General features: G+C 49.0%; 1 protein-coding gene across 1 annotated transcript in view; it reads right to left on the bottom strand.

Moving 5' to 3' along the window:
- Positions 1 to 4,486: 4,486 nt before the first annotated feature.
- The window catches only part of LOC147671309 (glyoxylate reductase/hydroxypyruvate reductase-like), a 130,685-nt gene continuing 112,995 nt past the window's right edge, over positions 4,487 to 22,176 (bottom strand). The window contains exon 9 of the mRNA XM_086948085.1: positions 4,487 to 6,065. Within this exon, the coding sequence (XP_086804211.1) occupies positions 5,944 to 6,065 (122 nt within the window). The 3' untranslated portion in view covers positions 4,487 to 5,943. The remainder of the gene's footprint in view (positions 6,066 to 22,176) is intronic.

Raw genomic sequence — 22,176 nt, 5'->3', positions numbered from 1 at the left:
CAAAGAAACATCCCTATCATCAGAATCTGACGATTCCCCTTCTTCAAGAGAAACATTGCCCTCACTCTGTGGTAAAGCACCTACCACACCTTCCTGTTGTACATTAACATTTCTACTAGTACTACTAGGTAACTCCCCATCCCCTACCCAACCATCGAATTCCCTCCAATGTACAACATTTTTAAAACGCGCAGCTCTCTTGTTCTCCAACGGGGTAGGAAAAACCTCTGAAACCTTCCTTGTAGTCTGACTTCGGTCGCTGCAGGACGCCTGAAGCCTGTTTAATGAAAATTCACTGCCCTTTGGTAAGCCTGGCAGTGTTGAGCCCTCATGGGACTGTAAAACGCTTAAATTTGCAGTCTTATCCCTGCAGCTGCCTAATACATTCAGCAACCTACTCCTGTCAGAAATGTCCTGACCCATTCGGCTATCTCCCCTAAGTGAGTGGCACAGGAGCCCTGTCGCCCTAAACTGGAAGTAAGCGTGTCTCTAGAATAATTAACAACATGTCCAGTAATGGCATTAGCCGGCGCAATAAAAGACGCCTTCTCACTTTGAAGTTGCAAGGACTGTTCCTGTGAAGAAATCCGTGAAGAAGCATCCTGCTCCACCAGGACATCCCCCTGCTCACTGGTTAACATTGGGGATAAACCCCCTATATGTTGCTGCAGTCGGAGAAAAAACAGAATCAATAGTTTTAACTCTGTTAAAAATACCAATGTTTCTTGCACTAGCTTTCACTAGCAGTATTAAATTTAGCCAAGCTGGGTATATTTTCACATTGGCCACTAGATAGAGCCCTCTGCGCAGCAGCTATCTTTTTAGCAGTGAGCTGTGTTTGCATTTTGCCTTTCTTTAAAATAGCCTTTATGTTAATTTTGCCAGCGTTTACTGTATGGAAACGTGGTCTTCCTCGCCCTCCTTTCTTAATATGAGTCTCACCAGCAGGCTGAGACCCCAGTGAAGGAATCTGCCTGATCTTAGCATTGCTGGTGGGTACATTTTGTAAACGTGAAAGCTCACCTTGTACTGAAGTTGCCGACGCGCTTTCACTAGAATGACAGGCAGCTACAGCTGCAGACACGCCTCCTGATGCCTGACGCTCTTTCTTCTCCAGGCCCACCCTCGCTTGAGATAGCGTGCCTGGTATGAGAAGGTCCTCACGTCCTTCGGCAGCCAGAACTCGGAGCGCTTCCCTTACTGCTGCGGAAGCTTGCTCCATGCTGAAAATATGCCACACTTGCTGGTAAAATATTAACAACGGGCCCCTCAGTGCCAAAAAAACTCGAAAACACTGTTGCTGCCTTCTGGAATTTACCTGAGGCGCGGACGACGCTCGAGCTGCCCTACCGCCTCGCGCCGCCTGTCCAATCGGCTGACGCTGGCACCCACGAGGAGAAAGGGTCGTACCACGTTCCCGAAAAATCTCGGGGTGAACACTCTGCGAGTGTCACCCCCAGGAGCCCATTTACCAGCTTACTGCTTCTGAAAAATCCGGTCACAGTCTAATACTGCCACCTACTGTTAAAAAAATGATAAATTAATTAATACATTTTTATTAATTGCATTTGTCGTTTACTGGTTTGGAACGATTGGAAAATGTTATATTTGTTTTCTTTTCACAGTGCCCCTGAAGAAGGGATCTACCCGAAATGCATTGGGCTTTTGCCTCTATTATTTGGTTGTGTAACTAATACCATGTATTTATGATTAACATTACTCCAAATTGACAGTGATATTTAACATTGTTTTTCAACAACGATATTGTGAAGATTTTTTTTAACATAAGAAATGCTTTGCAGCTTGTTAAATTTTTCAAATTTTTCATGTAATTCATGATAATGCAAATGAATATACAAGTTGAATCAATCTGGTTCGAAAAGTGAATTCTTTATCGGTTTATGGTTATTCAACAAGCAAAGTTTCATGTTACTTCCTTGTTATACTTTAAATTTCGCTGTGCGTTTGGTATACCAGTGGTTTCCCCACTAGCTGTTGTTCATTTATCTGGGCTGGCTGGCTGCCCTTCCACCAAACAGCACGCACGCTTAGCAAAACTGTTAAAAGTATCGTTTACCCAGCATTAAATAGGGTGTGCACAGGTAAATCACCTTTTCATTATCTTTTATGTACACCAGAGAAAAAAATAGTCACGTTCTGTCAAAGCCCAGCTCACCCGAGTTTCTGTTCAGTTCTGATGGAGGTTGAAGACAGTCCGACCCCACCCTGAAACTGCTTGTTCCAGCACACTAGTTTTAAAACAGTGCACTAAGAACCAGAAGCTCAACGGAAGGGGGGGAAGTGGATAAAAAAAAAAGAGAGACAACACCGTTCTTGCGTTTCCACTGTAGAAGAGCTGCTAAAATCTGCAACCCTCTCTGACTTCTGTAGAAACTGGTGCCTAATGAAACATAAACAAAGAACAGATAAGTGCAACCTATCCCTAAATGTGTTCCTGACTAAACCTTAATCTTATTAGAAATTCTCTTCTAAAAGTACCTCTTGGATCCTGGTCTCAAGCTTCCAGGTTTGGAATGTGTTACTGTTCTGGGATGTGCTTTCTATTACTGTAAAACTTCTGTAAAATCAAACGAATATCATTATCAGAATTACCAACGTCTAACATTCACCTTAATATAACTAAAGCCTAAATTCTTAACAGCAAACTCACTTTTCACACATTTCCAGACTTTTTATAAAACAAATACTGTACTTTTACATCAAAATACAGCAGGTAATTTGTGCAAGTCCTTGATTTACTGTTTGCCTTGCTGTCAATGGTTTCCTCTGTTCAATTCTTAAAAAAGTTCCATGTAAAACAATGTTTATTTCACAAATTTCCACAAAGTATTCTTGTAACAAAGGGTTTGACCCACAAAGTTCGTGGGAAATATCTTGTTCCAAATTATCTTTACATGAATCCAGAAATCGCCGATGAAGTTCTTTCAGGTAATAAAAGGTTTTGCACTTACTTGTTGCTGAAAAGGGATACTGATCAGTCTAACCTTGACGTCTTTCTCTTTTGCAGGTCGATTGCAGTGGACAGAAGAGGGGCTGAGGCAAGAAGTAGCCGGAAACCAGAAGAAGGAAGAGCCAGGAGCCGCGCCCGTTGAAGTCAATGAAGGTCTGGAGAGAGCAGGAGTGCCAGCGCTGAAGGATCTGTTCTCAGGTAAGTGGGAGGTAGACGAGCACAAGCACTGGGTGAGGCTCAGGGGCTGCCTTTTATAGACAGGGCTGGGTGTGGTTCGAAGGGCTGGGTGTGGTTCGAAGAGCTGGGTGTGGTTCGAAGAACTGGGTGTGGTTCTCACAAGCAGGTGTGCAGAGCTTCAGTTATTATGCTAATGAGTTGAAGTAACACATGGCCTAGGGAGGAGTGTTATAAATAAGCCTTGGTAAAAACAAGGTCCAATGTTTTCTAAATAGGCCTTGGTAAAAGCAAGGTCCAATGTGCAAACAAGACAGCATTGTCCAAACTTGTGAATACATTGAGCAACATACACAGTCTTAGGGAGGGGCTGAGATAACAAGAAAGGCTTTCAGTAGTATGTTTAACCCCTTGCGTGCAGCGGGAATTCCCCGCCCATGCTGACTCCGCCTTGCGCGGGCGGAGTCATGACGGAACGGTCCGTCATCAGCACAGCTCACCCGTAGCTGATGACGGAACCGCTTCGTCATCAGCATGCAAGGGGTTAAAGAGAACTATTACAGAGACCACTAGTGCAATGAGAGGGGACATGCTCTTTGCTGTGCACAAACCCTAACACGTTCACAGCGCAACACATTTATTGTCAGGGATCTAATAGGAAGCACCTGCCAAAATGTGAATGATTATGGGGGGTTCATTCAGTCTGCTTGGTGGCAGTATTGTCTTAATCTGTGTGCAACTCCCTTTTCTGGCTACAGTCTTTCATTCGTTAGAATTACCTTCACTTTCCAGCCTTTGGTTGTGACAAAAGGCACTGCCAGTTTTCCCAGTTTGTTTGTTGTTTCCCATTTTTGAATTGCCGTCAAATGCGTGGTTTTGTCTTGTGTTGTACAGACTTGCATGCCAACAGTCTTTACGATGTAAACAATGCGTGGTTAATGTAATACGAAGTAAAAACGGTTTCCCGGGCTAGAGGCAATGCAACTGGGTTCAATTAATCTGAATGTGGACCTATGGGCTTCTTCTGCATGTCAGGCGGTTATCTTAGGTTACTTGAGAGAAATTTCCTTTTACCTAACTAGTGAAATGGCATTAACTTCAACTAATTGCTGGTCTCACAACTGCTACCCCCACTACTATCAAGCTAATCAAGAGGCGAACTCTAAAAAATGACATTAAGCTCTAAAAGGGTGTGATTCACAGAAAATTAGACACTTGCTTTTGCATTCCAGTACTAAAACCTCATGTCCGGAATGAAACCAATAAACAAGTACCTCAATTCCCTCTGCATTACACTGCCTTGAAAAAAAGTCTGTATTTGTTAAACAAGAAATCAGAAGAAAAAATATGAAGTCAACTTTATTAATACAATTTTTGAACTAGTGACAAATACTTTTATTTTTAAAACTGTTTAGTGTCAGTACCAAGTTCAATTAATAGTCAACAGTAGTTAATACATTCATCCGGTCAAGTGTATTACGCACCATTGGTTGCTTCCATCAGCCAGCCTCTAATAGTGCTTCTTGTTAGTAACTCCTCCTCTCAGTATCAATACACTCAAACAAATGTACAAAATTTAATTAACACTCATCACATTCTGTAATAGTTTGTGGCTATTTTGTTTGTACACCAGAGAAAAAAATAGTCACGTTCGCAGCGCAACACATTTATTGTCAGGGATCTACTAGGAAGCACCTGCCAAAATGTGAATGAATATGGGGGGCTCATTCAGTCTGCTTGGTGGCAGTATTGTCTTAATCTGTGTGCAACTCCCTTTTCTGGCTACAGTCTTTCATTCGTTAGAATTACCTTCACTTTCCAGCCTTTTTGGTTGTGACAAAAGACACTGCCAGTTTTCCCAGTTTGTTGGTGTCCTCAACAAAATCTTGCCTGCGGGTCAGTCAAACATCCTACCAGCAAGACCTCCCTCGCTCTACCTTGGTGACTAACGCTCAAACTAATCTAGACAGCACAGCTGCGTTCATAACATGAGGCAGGACTTCTATATACAGTTTATTTTGTGCGTTTTTTTAACCCAAGGAAGCGCTCAAACCCACCAGATATGTTCAGCAGAGAAAAGTGATTTCTTTACTTGCATTAACAGCTATGGTGGTGTAATTGGATTGAAAGGATGCTGTGGAACAGGAAGTAAGGAGCCGGAAGTCCGGCTTAGGCAGATGGGGGCCTGTGAACATTTTCTGTTCCACTTTTTAAGGAGGAATTCACTTTAAACCCAGCTTTCCTGAGTTGCCAGTGGAATTTATAGGCTCTGTGAGGAACTTTAGTTCAAGGCTGCGATACACCACCAGCAATGACGGAAAACAGCATTGTTTCAAACAACGTAAAAAGTACAGATGTTTTTGGCGGGATTGGGTGGGGTGAAATAATACTGTTGACAAAGGGAAATGGCAGCTCCAAAAGAAACTTTTGAAAAGTCAAAGTGCCCCCCTAACGCCCCCCCATAACTCGGATTAAAAAACATAGAAATACATGTTGCCATTTTCTGTGCACCGTCTATAACAACGTAAAAGGAACTACTGCATGTGAAGGATGAACGCTCCTGTCGGGCACACTGCGTACACATCTGCAGATCTTCATTTTTAGACGGCCTTAAATTATTATCCCATTAGTTTTGAAATATTATCAACAAGAAAGCCCCCAATCCCTCTCCATTGGTGTGCTGGGTTGTTGCAGTGTTTCAGTAAACGCATCTATCCTCAAGTGAACATTAGTAGGTAAGCTGGATAAAGTTTGGTTGACGTTAACAGGGCACACCCAAAGCTAGTCTCGTCTTCGGATCACAGCTTGAGCTCACTCGGCATCTCCTCTCCTTTCAGACCGGCCAATAGGTTGTTAGCCGCCAGCACCGACATCTTGTTTCGCGTGGCATAGGTGGCGCTTCCTATATGAGGCAGTATCACTAAATGGAGAAAGAATTGGATATTGATAAGGATGTAATAACTTAAAGAACACAACAGCAGCATCAGGCAACAACAGCACACCAAATGCCACCATATTCCCCAAAACTCGCCCATACATGAACTACCCTATTTCCTTAAGAAAAACCGCTGCAATTCCCCTGGATTCTTCTATTAATCGCTTCTACAAATCAGGGTGGTATCTGCTTAGTTCTCATCGTACGCACAGTAGATGGCTGAATGTGCATTAGTGCAGAAAAGGTTCACTAAAGGTTCAGACCATTTAAGGATAGGCTACTTTAATTTGTTTAGTTACAATGTACCGGTCAACCTCTAGAGCAAGGATACAATGCAAAACAACAAAAAATAAAGCAATGCTCAAATTTACGCAAATCAATCAATCAATCAATGACATTTATATAGCGCACTACTCACCCGGAGTGTCTCAAGGCGCTTGGGGGAGGGGGGTCCGCTACTGCTCGAACAGCCAGGTCTTGAGCTGCTTCCTGAAGGCGAGGTGGTTTTGGGTCAGGCGGAGGTGGGTCGGGAGGGAGTTCCAAGTCTTGGCGGCCAGGTAGGAGAAGGCTCTTCCTCCTGTGGTGGCTCTTCGGATGCGGGGGACGGCGGCGAGGGCAAGGCTGGTCGATCGAAGCTGGCGAGTGGGAGTGTAGAAGTTGAGTCGGCTGTTGAGGTATCTAGGGCCTTGGTTGTGCAGGGCTTTGTGTGCGTGGGTGAGGAGACGGAAGGTGATTCTCTTGTTGACCGGGAGCCAGTGCAGGTCTTTCAGGTGTTTGGAGATGTGGCTGTGTCGGGGGATGTCGAGGATGAGTCTTGCTGAGGCGTTCTGGATCCGCTGGAGTCTCTTCTGGAGCTTGGCGGTGGTTCCGGCGTAGAGGGCGTTGCCGTAGTCCAGTCGGCTGGTGACGAGGGCCTGGGTGACCGTCTTCCTGGTCTTGGTGGGGATCCACTGGAAGATCTTACGTAGCATGCGTAGGAAGTTGAAGCAGGACGAGGAGACGGCGTTGACTTGTCTGGTCATGGAGAGGGAGGAGTCCAGGATGAAGCCCAGGTTGCGTGCGTGGTCTGTTGGTTTGGGTGCGCTGCCCAGGGCGGGGGGCCACCAGGGGTCATCCCAGGCGGAGGGCGAGGAGCCCAGGATGAGAACTTCCGTCTTGTCTGAGTTCAGTTTCAGGCGGCGGCGGGGTCGTTGGTGAGGGAGAGGATCAGCTGGGTGTCGTCGGCGTAGGAGATGATGTTGAGGTTGTGTTGGCGGGCGATGGCCGCAAGGGGGCTCATGTAGACATTGAAGAGGGTGGGGCTGAGCGAGGAGCCTTGAGGAACGCCGCAGATGACTTTGGTGGCTTCTGATCTGAACGGGGGTAGGCGGACTCTCTGTGTCCTTCCGGCGAGGAAAGAGATGATCCATTCTAGTGCCTTCTCCTGGATTCCGACGTTGCTGAGGCGCTGCACTAGGGTGCGGTGGCAGACGGTGTCGAACGCCGCAGAGAGGTCTAGGAGGATGAGGGCCGCTGTTTCCCCGTTGTCCAGCAGGGCTCGGATGTCATCCGTGGCTGCGATGAGGGCGGTCTCGGTGCTGTGGTTGGCCCGGAAGCCAGACTGCGAGAGGTCGAGGGATCCGTTCGTCTCGAGGAAAGTGGCCAGCTGCTTGTTGACGGTCTTCTCGATGACTTTGGCCGGGAACGGGAGGAGCGAGATGGGACGGTAGTTTTTGAGGTCGGTGGGGTCCGCTGATGGTTTCTTCAGTAGAGTGCTGAGTTCGGCGTGCTTCCAGCTCTCCGGGAAGGTGGCGGTGTCAAAGGAGGTGTTGATGATGTCCCGCAGGTGGGGTGCGATGACAGCGTCGGCTTTATTGAAGACGTGGTGAGGGCAGGGGTCGGTTGGAGATCCGGAGTGGATGGAGTTCATCGTACGGATGGTGTCTTCGGTGGTGGTGGGGGGCGTTGGTGCGGTCATGGGGTGCGTCGGTTGTGTGTTGAAGCTGTAGTGTATGTCTGCGATCTTGTTGTGGAAGTAGGAGGAGAGGGAGTTGCAGAGGTCTTGAGATGGGGTGATGTCGTTGATTGGGTTGGAGAGCTCTTTGACGATGTTGAAGAGTTCCTTGCTGTTGTGTGCGATGTTGTCCAGTCGTGCCTTGAATGCAGTTTTCTTGGTGGCGCGGATCAATTGGTGGTGATTGCGGGTGGCAAGCTTGAGGGTGGTCATGTTGTCTGGAGTCGGGTCTTTGCGCCATGCTTTCTCGAGGGCTCGGCAGTTGTTCTTGGAGCTCTTGAGTTCGTCGGTGAACCAGGATGCTTTCTTGCTGCCGGGTCCGCTGGGTGGGGTCCTCAGTGGGGCGAGGTCGTCTGCGCAGTTGCTGATCCACTTCGTGAGGTTGTTGGCGGCCTGGCTAGGGTTCGCTGAGCTGGTGGGTGGGTGCTGGCTCAGGGATGTGGCGAGCTGGTCGACTGTGATCTTGTTCCAGCTTCTGCGTGCTACCTGTTGCTGGTGGTGGTGGGTCGTGGTTCTTCTGAAGCTGAAGTGGACGCAGCTGTGGTCCGTCCAGTGGAGTCCGGTGGCGTGGCTGAAGACGATGTCCTTGATGGATGAGAAGACGGCGTCGAGTGTGTGTCTGGCGTAGTGGGTGGGGGTGGTCACCAGCTGCTTGAGACCGAGGTTGGCGAGGATGTCCAGCAGGGTGGTGGTGTTGCGGTCGTTGTTGTTCTCCAGGTGGAAGTTGAGGTCCCCGAGGAGGATGTAGTTAGCGGAGGGGAGGCGTGCGGACTGATGAAATCGGCGATGTCTTCGCTGAATTGTGTGCGAGGTCCCGGGGGTCTGTAGATGAGGGTGCCTCTGAGGGTGGTCTTGGGGTCGGTGTGGATCTGGAAGTGCAGGTGTTCGGCGGTTGTGAGGGTGTCGTCGGTGTTGGTCGTGAGGCGGATGGTGTTCCTGTGGATGATCAATCAATCAATCAAAGACATTTATAGAGCGCACTACCTACCCATAGGGTCTCAAGGCGCTTAGGGGGGGGTGCCGTTACCGCTCGAACAGCCAGGTCTTGAGCTTCTTCCTGAAGGAGAGGTGGTCTTGGGTCAGGCGCAGGTCGGCCGGAAGGGAGTTCCAGGTCTTGGCGGCCAGGTAGGAGAAGGACCTTCCTCCTGTTGTGGCTCTACGGATGCGTGGGACGGCGGCGAGGGCGTGGCTGGCAGATCGGAGGTGGCGTTTGGGAGCGTAGAACTTGATTCGGTTGTTGAGGTAGCTCGGGCCTTGATCGTGAAGGGCTTTGTGTGCGTGGGTGAGGAGCCGGAAGGTGATTCTTTTGTGGACGGGGAGCCAGTGCAGGTCTCTCAGGTGTCCGGAGATGTGGCTGTTCCGTGGGATGACGAGGATGAGTCTGGCTGAGGCGTTCTGGATCCGCTGGAGTCTCTTCTGGAGCTTGGCGGTGGTTCCGGCGTAGAGTGCGTTGCCGTAGTCCAGTCGGCTGGTGACGAGGGCCTGGGTGACGGTCTTCCTGGTCTCCGTGGGGATCCACCAGAAGATCTTCCGAAGCATGCGCAGGATGTTGAAGCACGACGAGGAGACGGCGTTGACTTGCCTGGTCATGGAGAGGGAGGAGTCCAGGATGAAGCCCAGGTTGCGTGCGTGGTTCGTCGGTTTGGGTGCGGTGCCCAGGGCGGGGGGCCACCAGGAGTCATCCCAGGCGGAGGGCGAGGAGCCCAGGATGAGGACCTCCGTCTTGTCTGAGTTCAGTTTCAGGCGGCTCGTCGTCATCCACTCGGCTACCTCTTTCATCCCTTCGTGCAGGTTGGCTCTGGCGGCGGCGGGGTCGTTGGTCAGGGAGAGGATCAACTGGGTGTCGTCGGCGTAGGAGATTATGTTGAGGTTGTGTTGGCGTGCGATGGCCGCGAGGGGGCTCATGTAGACGTTGAAGAGTGTAGGGCTCAGCGAGGATCCTTGAGGGACGCCGCAGATGACTTCGGTGGCCTCTGACTTGTACGGTGGTAGGCGGACTCTCTGTGTTCTTCCGTCGAGGAAGGAGACGATCCATTCCAGTGCCTTCTCCTGGATTCCGACGATGCAGAGGCGCTGCACTAGGGTGCGGTGGCAGACCGTGTCGAAAGCCGCGGAGAGGTCTAGGAGGATGAGGGCCGCTGTTTCTCCGTTGTCCATCAGGGCTCGGATGTCGTCGGTGGCGGCGATGAGGGCGGTCTCGGTGCTGTGGTTGGCCCGAAATCCGGACTGCGAGGGGTCGAGGGATCCATTCGTCTCGAGGAAGGCGGCCAGCTGTTTGTTGACGGTCTTCTCGATGACTTTGGCTGGAAACGGGAGTAGAGAGATGGGGCGGTAATTCTTGAGTCCGGTGGGGTCTGCCGTAGGTTTCTTGAGTAGAGCGCTGAGTTCGGCGTGCTTCCAGCTCTCGGGGAAGGTGGCGGTGTCGAATGAGGTGTTGATGATGTCCTGCAGGTGGGGTGCGATGACAGCGTCGGCTTTGTTGAAGACGTGGTGAGGGCAGGGGTCGGTCGGAGATCCGGAGTGGACGGAGTTCATCATGCGGACGGTGTCTTCGGTGCTGATCGGGGTCCAGGCTCGGAGGGTGGTGGTGGGCGGCGTTGCTGTGGTCGTGGCGTGGGTCGGATGGGTGCTGAAGCTGTTGTGTATGTCCGCGATCTTGTTGTGGAAGTAGGAGGCGAGGGAGTTGCAGAGGTCTTGCGAAGGGGTGATGTCGTTGTTTCCGGCGTTGGGGTTGGAGACCTCTTTCACGATGTTGAAGAGTTCCTTGCAGTTGTGTGCGTTGTTATCCAGTCGGTTTTTGAAAGCCGTTTTCTTGGCGGTGCGGTTCTTGGCGATGCCTCCTCCTGTCTGGTTGGTGCGGTCCCTCCGGGAGATCTTGTATCCGTCCGGGATGGCTATGGCGATGTCAGGCGCTGAGGAGGCGTTCATCCATGTTTCCGTGAGGAAGGCGACGTCTGATGATGGTATGTCGAGGAGGTTCCAGAGCTCGACGGCGTGTCTGTGGACGGAGCGGGTGTTGAGCAGGACGCACTTCAGGTGGTTGCTGCTGGTGTTCGGCTTGTTGGGTGCTGGTGTAGTGCAGGTCCGGTTGCAGGTGAATTTGCAGGAGTGGCAGCTGAAGGGTCCGTGGGTGCGTCTTGAAGTGGCTCGGTAGCATCCGGGGGTTCGGCCGCTATTGAGTGCGTAGAGTTCGGTGGCGTCGTAGGTCCGGCGGATGGGCTGGTGTCTGCGGGGGCCTGGGGTCCTGGCGCTGGGCGCGGACGGGCGCAGACTGGCTTACCTTTGGCGCGCCTTCGGCGCACAATCGGCGCGTCCGCTGCGCGTCAACGCTGCATGTTTGCCATTCTGCCATAAGTGGAGAGTGTGGGGGAAGGAGCGAGGGAGGAGCAGCTGGGAGGCGGGAGCGGGGCGGTGAATGGGAAGGGCGTCCAAGGGAAGGGGGCGGGGCCGCAGGGGGGCAGCGGCGTGGAGCGGGGAGGGGCGGGAAAACGCGGCTGGGGCTGAGCACAACAGGGGCAACAGGGGACAAGGCGGCGAACAAATGAGACTATATGCCACAGGGAGGGGATACAATCACAGAGAGACAAAAAATAAAATACAGGCACAATCAGCGCACAAGTCGGAACGAAAAACGGAGGATTGCAGAGCAAGGTAGCGCAAGCAGCAAGGTAGCGCAAGCAGCAGCGGTCAGGAGCACAGCTGCAGGCAGTGGCGGCCCTCGGCGGGAACCAGGGGCACAGCTGCGGGCAGCGGCGGCACTCGGAGGCAGCCTGGGCTCACACAGGAGGAGCGAGCGCGGTGCGTGGAGTGACCGGCCCAGAGGGTCAGAGGTCACACACTTATTATTCTGTAAACATGTGTTCGAAGTGGGCTGAGCTGTAGATTTGCATGCTCTGCATACTCCTGCCATCTAGTGTTGTACTCAGAAGTTTTTTTGCAAGTTGGTTTTTTCAAAGATAGTCTTTTGAGCCACAAGGTGTCCTGTGAATCCTTAGTTGACAATGCGCATAGGCATAGACTCCATGTTAGATTGTTGCACAGCGGGTGAAAGCAGTATTGAGAGGTAACAAAGTATGGTGAAACATGCATTTGCAAAGAAAATTAGAAGGTAAGAACAGAAAAAACAACATCTGAAATCAGAGCCGCACGCTTTCAGGGAGGAGGGTGGGCACATGCGACTCTACAGCACTACACATTACTTAACAGATGATTACAGGGTAAGTAACATTTTCTGTTTGTAGCATGCGTTTCTTTGGCTACACATTCTCTGCAAATGAAATGAAAAATATTTATAAAGCGCAAATAAATGCCCAAACGCGCTATTAATGTTAATCCTAAAGAAAGAGAAGAAAGCAGGCAGAGAAATTCTGTGATATCAAGACCCAGGGACATCCATTAAAGAGTAAAAAGCCAAGTTTTTAGGCCTTATGGAATGGGGTATGAGACTGAAGGCTAGACATGGAACGAGGACCGGAGAGCCATAGATTGGACGCGACCAGGGAGAAGACTGCCTGCCTTCCTTGCCTTTTGGCATTTAGAGACAATTAAAAGATTTTAACTTGAAAATCGAAGCTGTCTGGAGGGACTATACCTTTGAAAGCTTTAGTTCCTCCAGGCCCGATGTTATGCATTGCTTTGTGAACGATGCAGAAAGCTTTAAAAATAATACATTTGTCCACAGGTAGTCAATGGAGCTTCAAAATCTCTGCAGAGACTGATTTATATTTAGGAACATTAAGTATCAGTCTAGCCGGCGCATTTTGATCCAGTGGTAATTTGTCTATTGCAGTCTTGTTATCCTGGCAAAGAGCAATACAATAATCCAAGCTAGATGCGATCAGTGCCAAAGCCTCTTGCTTGCGTGCCGAAAAGGGGATGTAAGGGAACACCTTCCTAAGAGTCCTAATCACCCAAAAACAGGTCTAGACCTTCCGACTGAACTGAAGGTCAAATGACAGGTTTTTGTCTAGCAGTACTTCAAGGTTCTTGGCTGAATCTGTAAGAGTGGGAAATGTACCAAACATATTTGGCCTCCAAAAATTGGTTCATATGGATGGTGGAGTACCTCAGTCATGTCTGTGCTGATTTTCGGCAGCCGCACTGCCCACTCGAACGACTCCTGGAGGCCATCGGAACTCAGACCCACCCCTACACCAGAAGACTTCGTCCGCAACCGCAGTATCATTCTGGACAGTGAACTCTACATGAAATGACAGGTCAACGCCATCTCCTCAGCCTGCTTCCACACTCTCCATATGCTCTGATGAATCTTCAAATGACTCCCCATCAGCACCAGAAAAACAGAGATGCAGGCCCTCATCACCATCCATTTGGACGTCGGCAATGCCTTGTATGCAGGATTATGTTCTGGTAAAACAAGCAGCTTTACACTCCTTCTGGACTAAGCCTGAAGGCTGCTCTCCACAGCTACCACTTAGAGGGCTTTCCAAGGTTGTCTAAGACCACTAAAATCACCATAAGGGTCGCCTGGATTGATGCAGGGTGCCCACTTACATAAGTGTTCACCATATACTAAGCCAGCTTCTCACTCCCCATCCAGGAAAGATGCCGTTTCAAACTCCTGACCCACGCTTACAAAGCCCTTCATGACCAAGGACCTGCATACATGAACCACCGCTGGAACTTTACCAACCTTCCAGAAACCTCTGCTCACCTCGCCCTAGCACAGACACCGCACACCTGCCGCACCAGAGGATACTGCTTCTCTCACCAAGCAGCCAAGCCCTGAAACGCCCTTTCTCTATACCTCCAAACAGCACCCTCACTGACAGACTTCAGGAAGAAGTTCAAAACCTGGCTCTTCTACTGAAACACGCTGTCCGGTGCCTGGATACCCTCACAGGTGGCAAGGCCCACTTTACAAGTACTGTATGATTGCTTGATTGTCTCCATTAAGTCCAAGGTCGTTTTTTACCCATTCAGATGGCTACTGCCTGCATGCAGTTTTTAAAGTTGGTGGCAATAGCCTCCGTATCCTTAGTGATTGACACAATTATTTGAGTGTAATCGGCATAAGAAAGAGCCTGTAGCCCAAAATACCTTATAGGTTAAGCCAGTGGGGAGACGTACAGGTTGAATAGTGTAAGGCTAAGGAAGGAGTCCTGAGGAAACCCACATGGCAAAAACAGAACTGATCCACAATTACCGTCTGGGATCCGGGTGTCTGATTTGGCAAGGCGCTTGGTGAAGAGGTCCGACCAGTTGTGTAGCTTCTCATGGGCGCTGATTGACATCTCGAGTAGTGCTGTGTACCACGGATGTGTGGCCCAGGTGGGCGCTACCAGGATGAGAGTCTAAGAGGTTAGCTGCATTTTCTGAACCACGAGTGAAAGGAGTGTGAGAGGGGTAAAAGCATAAGCAATGATACCCAACCAGTTTATCCACAGTGAACTACCCATGGACTGTGGGTATCGGGAGGAGAAGTTGGGGCAAATTGTATTTTTGGAAGTGCCAAACAGGTTTAGGAGTGGTTTGACCCCAACACTGGAAATAATGGAGCAAGACCTGCAGGGCGAGTTCCCACTTGTGGACCCGTTGATGTATCCTGCTTAACAGGTCGGACAGATTGTTGTCCACCCAAGGAAGGTACTCGGCTATGAGGTGAATGCAATGTTGAGGTGTCCGCTGCCACATATTTTGTGCTAGTAAAAAGAGGGGGAGCAAGTGCATGCTCAGTTTCTGGAGGTAGTGCATGGCGGTCATACTGTGTTTTGATCTGAACTACCTTGCACTGGATGAGGGGAAAGAAGGCTTGTGTTCTGGATGCACCCGCCGCCCCATAACCAGCTTGAGAGGCATCCTCACTGATGGTAACTTGTGGAATGGATTCTAGGAAGTAAAGCGAATAGGCCCCCTTGTCTCGCTTGTGGCAGGAGGGGCCACTGGCTCTATGGCCCCTTTCTAGAGGAGCACCTGCACCTCTTCCTGCAGATGAATAAGATGGTCATTGCAGAGGGTAGGAGTGCGAGGTGGGATATTTGGAGGAGGATGTGAGAAATTGTAGGCAGTACCCATGGTGAACCACCGCTAACACCCACTTGTTGCTTGTTATTTCTTACCAGCATGTGAGGAAATGCTGGAGTCTCCCCTTCACAGCTGTTGTGTGATCAGGGGAGGGGGAGGGGAAGAGTCAATGTTTGGAGGTGGAGGCATCTTTAACAGAACCTCATTTGCTTCGGTTCCAGCTGCTGTCCCTGTAGGCACTCCTGGTGTTACCCCTGTGCTGCCTGCTAGTGGTATGACTGCTGCTGCTTTGGGCATGAGGGGGGGGGGGGGGGAGTCTGGTGAAGTGGCTTAGGAGTCTGTCCTGCATAGATGCCTATGAAAGTACCCCATGGGTGACGAAGTCTGAAGGGCACCCATGGCTTTCATGGTAGCAGTGTCCCTCTTGATTTTCTCCAACATCTGATTAACCTGTGGGTAGAAGAGGTGTTTTCTATGAAAGTGAAGGTTGAGCAGATGTGGGTAATCAGACTTGAAGCTTGAAATGCGGAGCAAGGCATGGTACCAAATGAGGGAACAGGTGTCAAATAGTCCTCCCCTTTGCTACAATTTCATCCTCTATCTTCTTGACTTCTTCTGATAGATGCTTAACTAACTCCAGCATCTCATCCTACTGGGCCCTGTCATATTGGGGAAGGAGACCAACAGATTTGACTATCCTCCAGTTGTTTGTGACCACTACTGATACCTTCTTACCACCCTCACTGAGACACTGCTTGCCTTATTGTGTGGAGGAGAACAGCAATGGGCTGAGTGGGAGCCCGTTTGCATGCTGTGTGCACGCCGACTGACTTGGATGGGACATGAGATTCGAATGTAGACCGGGGCTGTGGGCGGATATTTGCACTTTCTCTCTACTTTTAGTATTACTAACACAGCCTTGATGGGGTACTTGAAAGTGTTGGCGACGGATTTATAAAAACTGCATATATTATAATATTAGTCTAGTTTTTATATTGAGCAAAACAAACGTAGGAGGCAAAGTGAGCTAATGAAAGCAGGTTGGAGCGACACATACCTGCCAATATTTTACAAGTGGGAGATTTTGAAAACAAATAGGGGGATGCTATTTTCATTGTGGCGTCATTGATTAAGAGGGAATTTCAGACGGAACACAGGTAAAAGAAAACATTTTTTTTTGTCTAGAAAAACCGGGCCTTGCGCCTCCGCCCGGTATGCTCCTATGTATGGTGAAGTACTGCTGAGTGGCATTAAACAACCGGAAATTACTGGATTTCTGTTGTATATTTCACGGGACAGACACTGGACTAAGTTTCTCATGGCCATCTCTTTTGTTTGGACTATTAGGGACAGCGCATCCATAGAGCAGACCCTTGGGCCGATGAAAGGCAAGGCAAGTACGAATATTTCTGTGCTTTGATGCTTGTTTTAATTGCTGTATGTGTAGTTTTAAACCCCATTCTTCCCCTCCCATCTTCCTCTCAGCCCCTGCCGACACTCACCAACACCTCCATTCACACCACCACCACCAACTCCGTATTAGTATACTTCAGCTATTCAAGAGTGAATCGGTATATTGCCGATTAATTTTTTTATTCATGGCCCCGGGCTGGTACTATTAAAAGAAGTGAAGTGCGAGGTGTGTGTTGTCGTGATTATGGACAACACCTCATGTGTGCGTTGACATGTTTCGGAGGCAAAGCTCCTTCTTCAGGACAGGGGCACAACTTCCCCACCTTACTCACGTTTCACTAATGGTTTACAGATGTATTAATGTGATTTACAAAAGTGAAGAAAAAACTATAAATATGTGCGGGTATATATAGGCTATTATGTGCCTACAGCGGTTCAGCTCAAGTAAATGCAAATTGCATGAAACATGTCGACGCACACATGAGGTGTTGTCCATAATCACGACAACACACACCTCGTACTTCACTTCTTTTAATAGTACCAGCCCGGGGCCATGAATACATTTTTTTTCTACTACACCCACGAGCCAGGTACTTTTTAACTACTTCACTTAAATCCCACCACTCACATAATAAACATACCCACTCACATGCACCACATATAGTCAAAAAACTAAAAGTGATCCCGCGTAGTCGTAGGTCGCAGCACGTCGCATCCCGCTAGAGGGGTGCGAAGACCCTGATGATGAAGCATGACACCAAGGGGCCTTTTGGTGTGTGAGGGGTATTTTAAGAAACACTAAGTGCTCCCATACCACTGTGGTGAACACTTCCCTGTCATTTCAAGGAGGATTCCTTTTGTTTATACGTAAAAGTTAAGTCAGTCATCCTACTCGGATTCGATTCTGTGACCATCCCCAACTTGATCCCCCTATTCTTCAGGTACATACACTTAAGAGGCAGTGCTGCAGAAAGGTGATCTCTCTAACTTGTAGATCCGACAGCTTGTGTGTGTTCAAACCAGCGAAATTGGATAACATTGTGCGGGTGCAGTATGCCGCCACAAGGACCCTTTCAGTGATATCATTTAGCGCAGCAATGCCTTTCATTTACCGCAGAAATAATACAGGAAAGCAGGGAGGCCTGGTGTCTTAAGCTCCAGAGGGGCCTAACACAACTGCCTCACTCACAAACACCATCCGCTCTCCCGTTTGAGTCTCATCCAGGCTGGAACTCACTACGGTTTAACACCCTGAAGCCAAGGTCACTGCAGAGGGCAAATACACTTTATGTCTCTTCATAAAGGCTCAAGTCAAACTTTTTTTGGAGCAGTGTTTTTTTGCTGTCCGTGACGCAGCAGAGGAGGTAATTTAAAAAAAAATGTGCTTTACTGTAAAAAATTACAAAGAAAAGCTTTTTTGTATATGTATTAACTTTATTAGCAGCTGTAAAGTCGGCTGCCTGCCTTTTTGGGGTATTTATTTGCTTTAGTAGCATTCGTCATGCCGCACTTTAGCTTCACAGGTTTAAAGCTAAAACGCAGTGTAGCGCGATTGCTACAAAAGGAAATAAATAGGGAAAAAAGTTTGCAAACCGCGCATTTCTTTTCCGTTTATTTAATTTTGTAGCAAACGCGGCTCCGTAAGCAGGTATGTCTGTGGCAAGATGCACAGCCGAGGTTGGGTGGTTAGTAGGAGGTGCCTGAGTCACAGACTCAATATTCGCAGCTGACTGGGTCTGCTGTGACTGTTGATAAGTGTTGCTTAACTTAGTGCTCAGTTTTATTGTTTATGATCTAATATTTCTGGGGCATTCACTGAGCGCGCAAGAGTCTGTAGCTCAGGCTCTGCAGGGTCCTTGTATGCGTAAGTACCGGTCTTTAAACAGCACTGCCTACTGTATCTGATGTTTAAGCAATGCTTTGTGGCGCTGTATGTAAATTGGCTTGAAGCTGTGAGAGATGCGGGAAGCAAATATTGTCATCCACACATCCTGACTCTTTCTAAGAGAAGCAAGTCAAGATTCCATGTGTCACAGTGCACTTATGTCTCCTTCACCTCTTTCATCTTCAACTTGAAAGGAAAGCATGATTTGGAATAAAAAATCAGCTGATTGTAACTTTACGTTCCCCTGCAGGAAAGTCCACTGCTGCAGTCCTTCCCTCGAAGTTCACCTTTCAACAATAGAAACACGACTCTAAACTATTTCCGCCTACAGCACCAGATAACAATCTCTTTCGCTTGAACAGTTGCTCCGAGTGCATTCATTTATATCGCCGGTTCTAAAGTATTTTGTATTTAATTTTACATTAGGATAAAACCAAAGAGAAAACAAAAACTTGCTCTGGCGATTAGCGACTCAGGTGTTCGACGTGCTTTTTGGCTGGTTTGTCTGGGTGGAGGAGTTTAGCGTGTACAAAACAGAAGGTTTTAACTATTTCATTATTTTATATTGTGCTTGGATTGTTGTGCTTTGATTGCTGAAGGAGACAGTCTCTTGAGCATCAAGTCTGCATATGCAGATTTATTCTCATTTGTAACTCGTAGGGTGAAAACACAACATTTCATGCAAGGTGGAAGGGCAGCCAAGAACATGGGGCTAAATTTCTAAACAAAAGAGTAAATAAATAGAAAAAAAGCAGGCAGATGCCGCATTTCTTTCCCATTTGTATACTTTTGTAGCAATATCGGCATGCCATGCTTTAGCTTATCCTCCTTTATGGTTCCCCTATCTTACAGCTCTACTGTGTGTCTGCTCAGTTTCCTCTATTAAAGTGACGTGTCTGGCTGCGTTTTAGCCTTTTTTTCTCCTTTTTAGGTCAACACATACATAAATGGCTTTGTGATTTACAATGCCAATAGCTCGAACTCTAATAAATGCGAGACCTATTGAATTGCAAATGCTTGTTTTTAGTTTTCTGCAGGTTCGCTTGGAGGCCTGGAGGTCTTCGGTGAACCAGCTGGCTGTCTTGCTGGTGTGGGTGTTGGAGGGTTTCTTGAGCAGGGCGAGGGTGTTGGCGGAGTCGTTGATTCACTGTCTGAAGTTGCGAGCGGCGGTGTCGGGGGTCGGTCAGGGCTGCGGGTGGGTTCCGGGCGAGGGTGGTGGAAACACGGAGTTCCACAAGGCTCGATTTTAAGCCCGTTACTTTTTAATTTGTACATGAGTCCGCTTGCAAAAATAGTTGAAGAGACTGGTTTGCTGATGTTCTCTTACGCTGACGATTCGCAGCTTCTCTTCTCCCTTTCATCATCAGGAAGTGATAACCCCTCCACATTAAATCTAGGATTGGGAAAAATTGCAGGGTGGATGCAAAAAAAAAATTCCTGAAATTGAACGGTGAAAAAACCGAGTTAATTGTCCTGGGGAAAAACAAAGAACTTTGGGGACCCCAACATTGGCCATCAGAAATGGGTACTCTCCCAAATCCAACTACACAGGCCCGTAATCTAGGTTTTATTGTGAATGACTCGTTGAATATGCACCAGCAAGCGGTTAAAACATCGGCCACTTGCTTCGCTATTCTAAAGTGGCTAAAGAAAATTTGCTGGATGCTACAGAACACACACAAAAAAAGGTCATCAATGCCTTAATAACATCAAGGCTTGATTATGCCAATGTGTTATATATGGGGGCAAATAAAGCTACAATCCGCCGATTGCAAACTGTGCAGAACGCAGCTGCGAGACTGTTAGGTAAAATTCCTATTTTCTCATCCACCACCAAATTTATCCGTGAGCTGCACTGGCTGAAAATAGAGAACAGGATTAAATTGAAGTCCCTATGCTTCATGCACAAGATCTTCACAAAAAAAGCCCCCAAGTATTTACAAAATCTGGTCCACCGCTACCATCCATCTAGGACTCTAAGATCTGCAACAGCAAACAATTTTGTTATCCCTAAAATAAAACTTTCACGCATGGGTGGCAAATCCTTCACCTTCCTTGGACCCTCACTGTGGAATGCCATGCCACAGGCTGAGGTGAACTACATGAAATTCAGAAAAGCCTTGAAAACCTGGCTATTCAACATCTAAGTCAGTTGTCCTGTCAGCTATCACTGAATCACAGCGCCGGGAAACCCTTTGTTGGGTAGCTGTTGCGCTATATAAGCAAAATAAATAAATAATAAATAAAGCTGGTCTTCGGTGACTTTGCTCCCGCAGCGGCACGACATCTATTGGGTGGGGTGGTGCGTTGTGGGTTTCCGGAAGGTGAAGTGGATGCAGCGGTGATCGGTCCAGTGGAGCTCAGTGGTGTGCTTGAAGGAGACGTGGGAGCTTGCGGAGAAGATGGGGTCAAGCATGTGGTGGGTGGAGTGGGTGGGTGTTGTGACGAGTTGTCTGAGTTCGAGGTTGGCGAGGTTGTCGATAAAGGTGGTGGAGTTGGTGTTGTTGTTCTCGAGAGGAAAGTTCAAGTCCCCGAGGAGGATGTAGTCCGTGGAGGCAAGGGCGTGTGTGCTAACTAGGTCGGTGATGGAGTCGCTGAACTGTGCTTGGGGTCCAGGGCGTCTGTAGAAGAGGGTTCCTCTGAGGGTGGTGTTGGGATCGGTGTGAATCTGGAAGTGCAGATGTTCAGCAGTGCTGAGGATGTCATCGGTGTTGGTTGAAACTTTGAGAGTGTTCCTGTGGACAATGGAGATTCCTCCTCCTGCTCCATTGGTGCGATCCCTGCGGGTGATCTTATAGCCTTCTGAGATGGCTATGGCGATACCGGGTGCCGAGGTGGGGTTCAGCCAGGTCTCCGTCAGGAAGGCAACGTCTGGGGTGTTGGAGTCCAGTAGGTCCCAGAGTTCCACGGTGTGTTTACAAGCGGAGCGGGTGTTGAGGAGAATGTATCTGAGGTAGTTGGGTTCTTTCCTGGTGGGTGGGTTGGCAGGCCGGATGCTGGTGAAGCTGCAGTTCCGGCAGGAGAAGGGTCCTTGGGTGCGCTTCGGGCGGCCAGGCAGCAGGTGCGTGATCATCCGACGTTGAGGGCATGGAGGTCGCTGGAGTCGTAGCGGATGCAGGTGCCGTGGCGCTTGCGGGGGCCAGCGGTCCCGGCACAGAAGGGCGCAGACGGGCTTGCCTTAGGCGCGCCAGTGGCGTGCCAGCTGCGCGGCCTCCATAAGTAGGGGAAGTGGGAGGGAGGATCAGCTGGGAGGCGGGGGTGGGCAACAGTGGGAAAACAGTGAGGGGGGCTGAGAGGGGAGATGGGCGAAAAACACAATACGGGGGACTAAACAGAGGCACAGTACCACCTGGGGCAAGAATACAGGTGATGTAAATACAGGGCAAGGAATTCAACAGTCAAAACACAGGGCAAGGATAACAGCAACAGCAACACAATGGAGAGCGCGGAGCAGGATTACAACCAAGAAATAAAAATGCTGTCACAGGGCAGGGGTGCCAGAAGTGGTAGAGAGCAGTATTGACCCCTACCAGAGTGGGGCTAAGCACAGCATAGTACAGCGGAGCTGTGGGGGACAGAGCAGGCCTCGGACCTGGGAAGAAGTCTCTCAGATTTAGGGAGCGTTTCCAAAAGTAAGTTGTCCTCGTGGGTGACATTCATATCCACTTGTGGAAGGTGGCCGCATGTTGGATCATCTCATAGTATGCCGCTGTGTCATTCGGGAAAGATGCTCTGAAAGAGTAATATGGTCCAGGTCTGGGTACACTGGGGGAAATAGATATCATAGTCTTCTCATGGGCCACCTGTGGGAACCGGGAAGA

The sequence above is a fragment of the Lissotriton vulgaris genome, unplaced genomic scaffold (assembly GCF_964263255.1).
Source record: "Lissotriton vulgaris unplaced genomic scaffold, aLisVul1.2 SCAFFOLD_2606, whole genome shotgun sequence".
NCBI classification, from domain to species: Eukaryota; Metazoa; Chordata; class Amphibia; order Caudata; family Salamandridae; genus Lissotriton; species Lissotriton vulgaris.
This window is presented reverse-complemented; position numbering and strand designations above follow the sequence as displayed.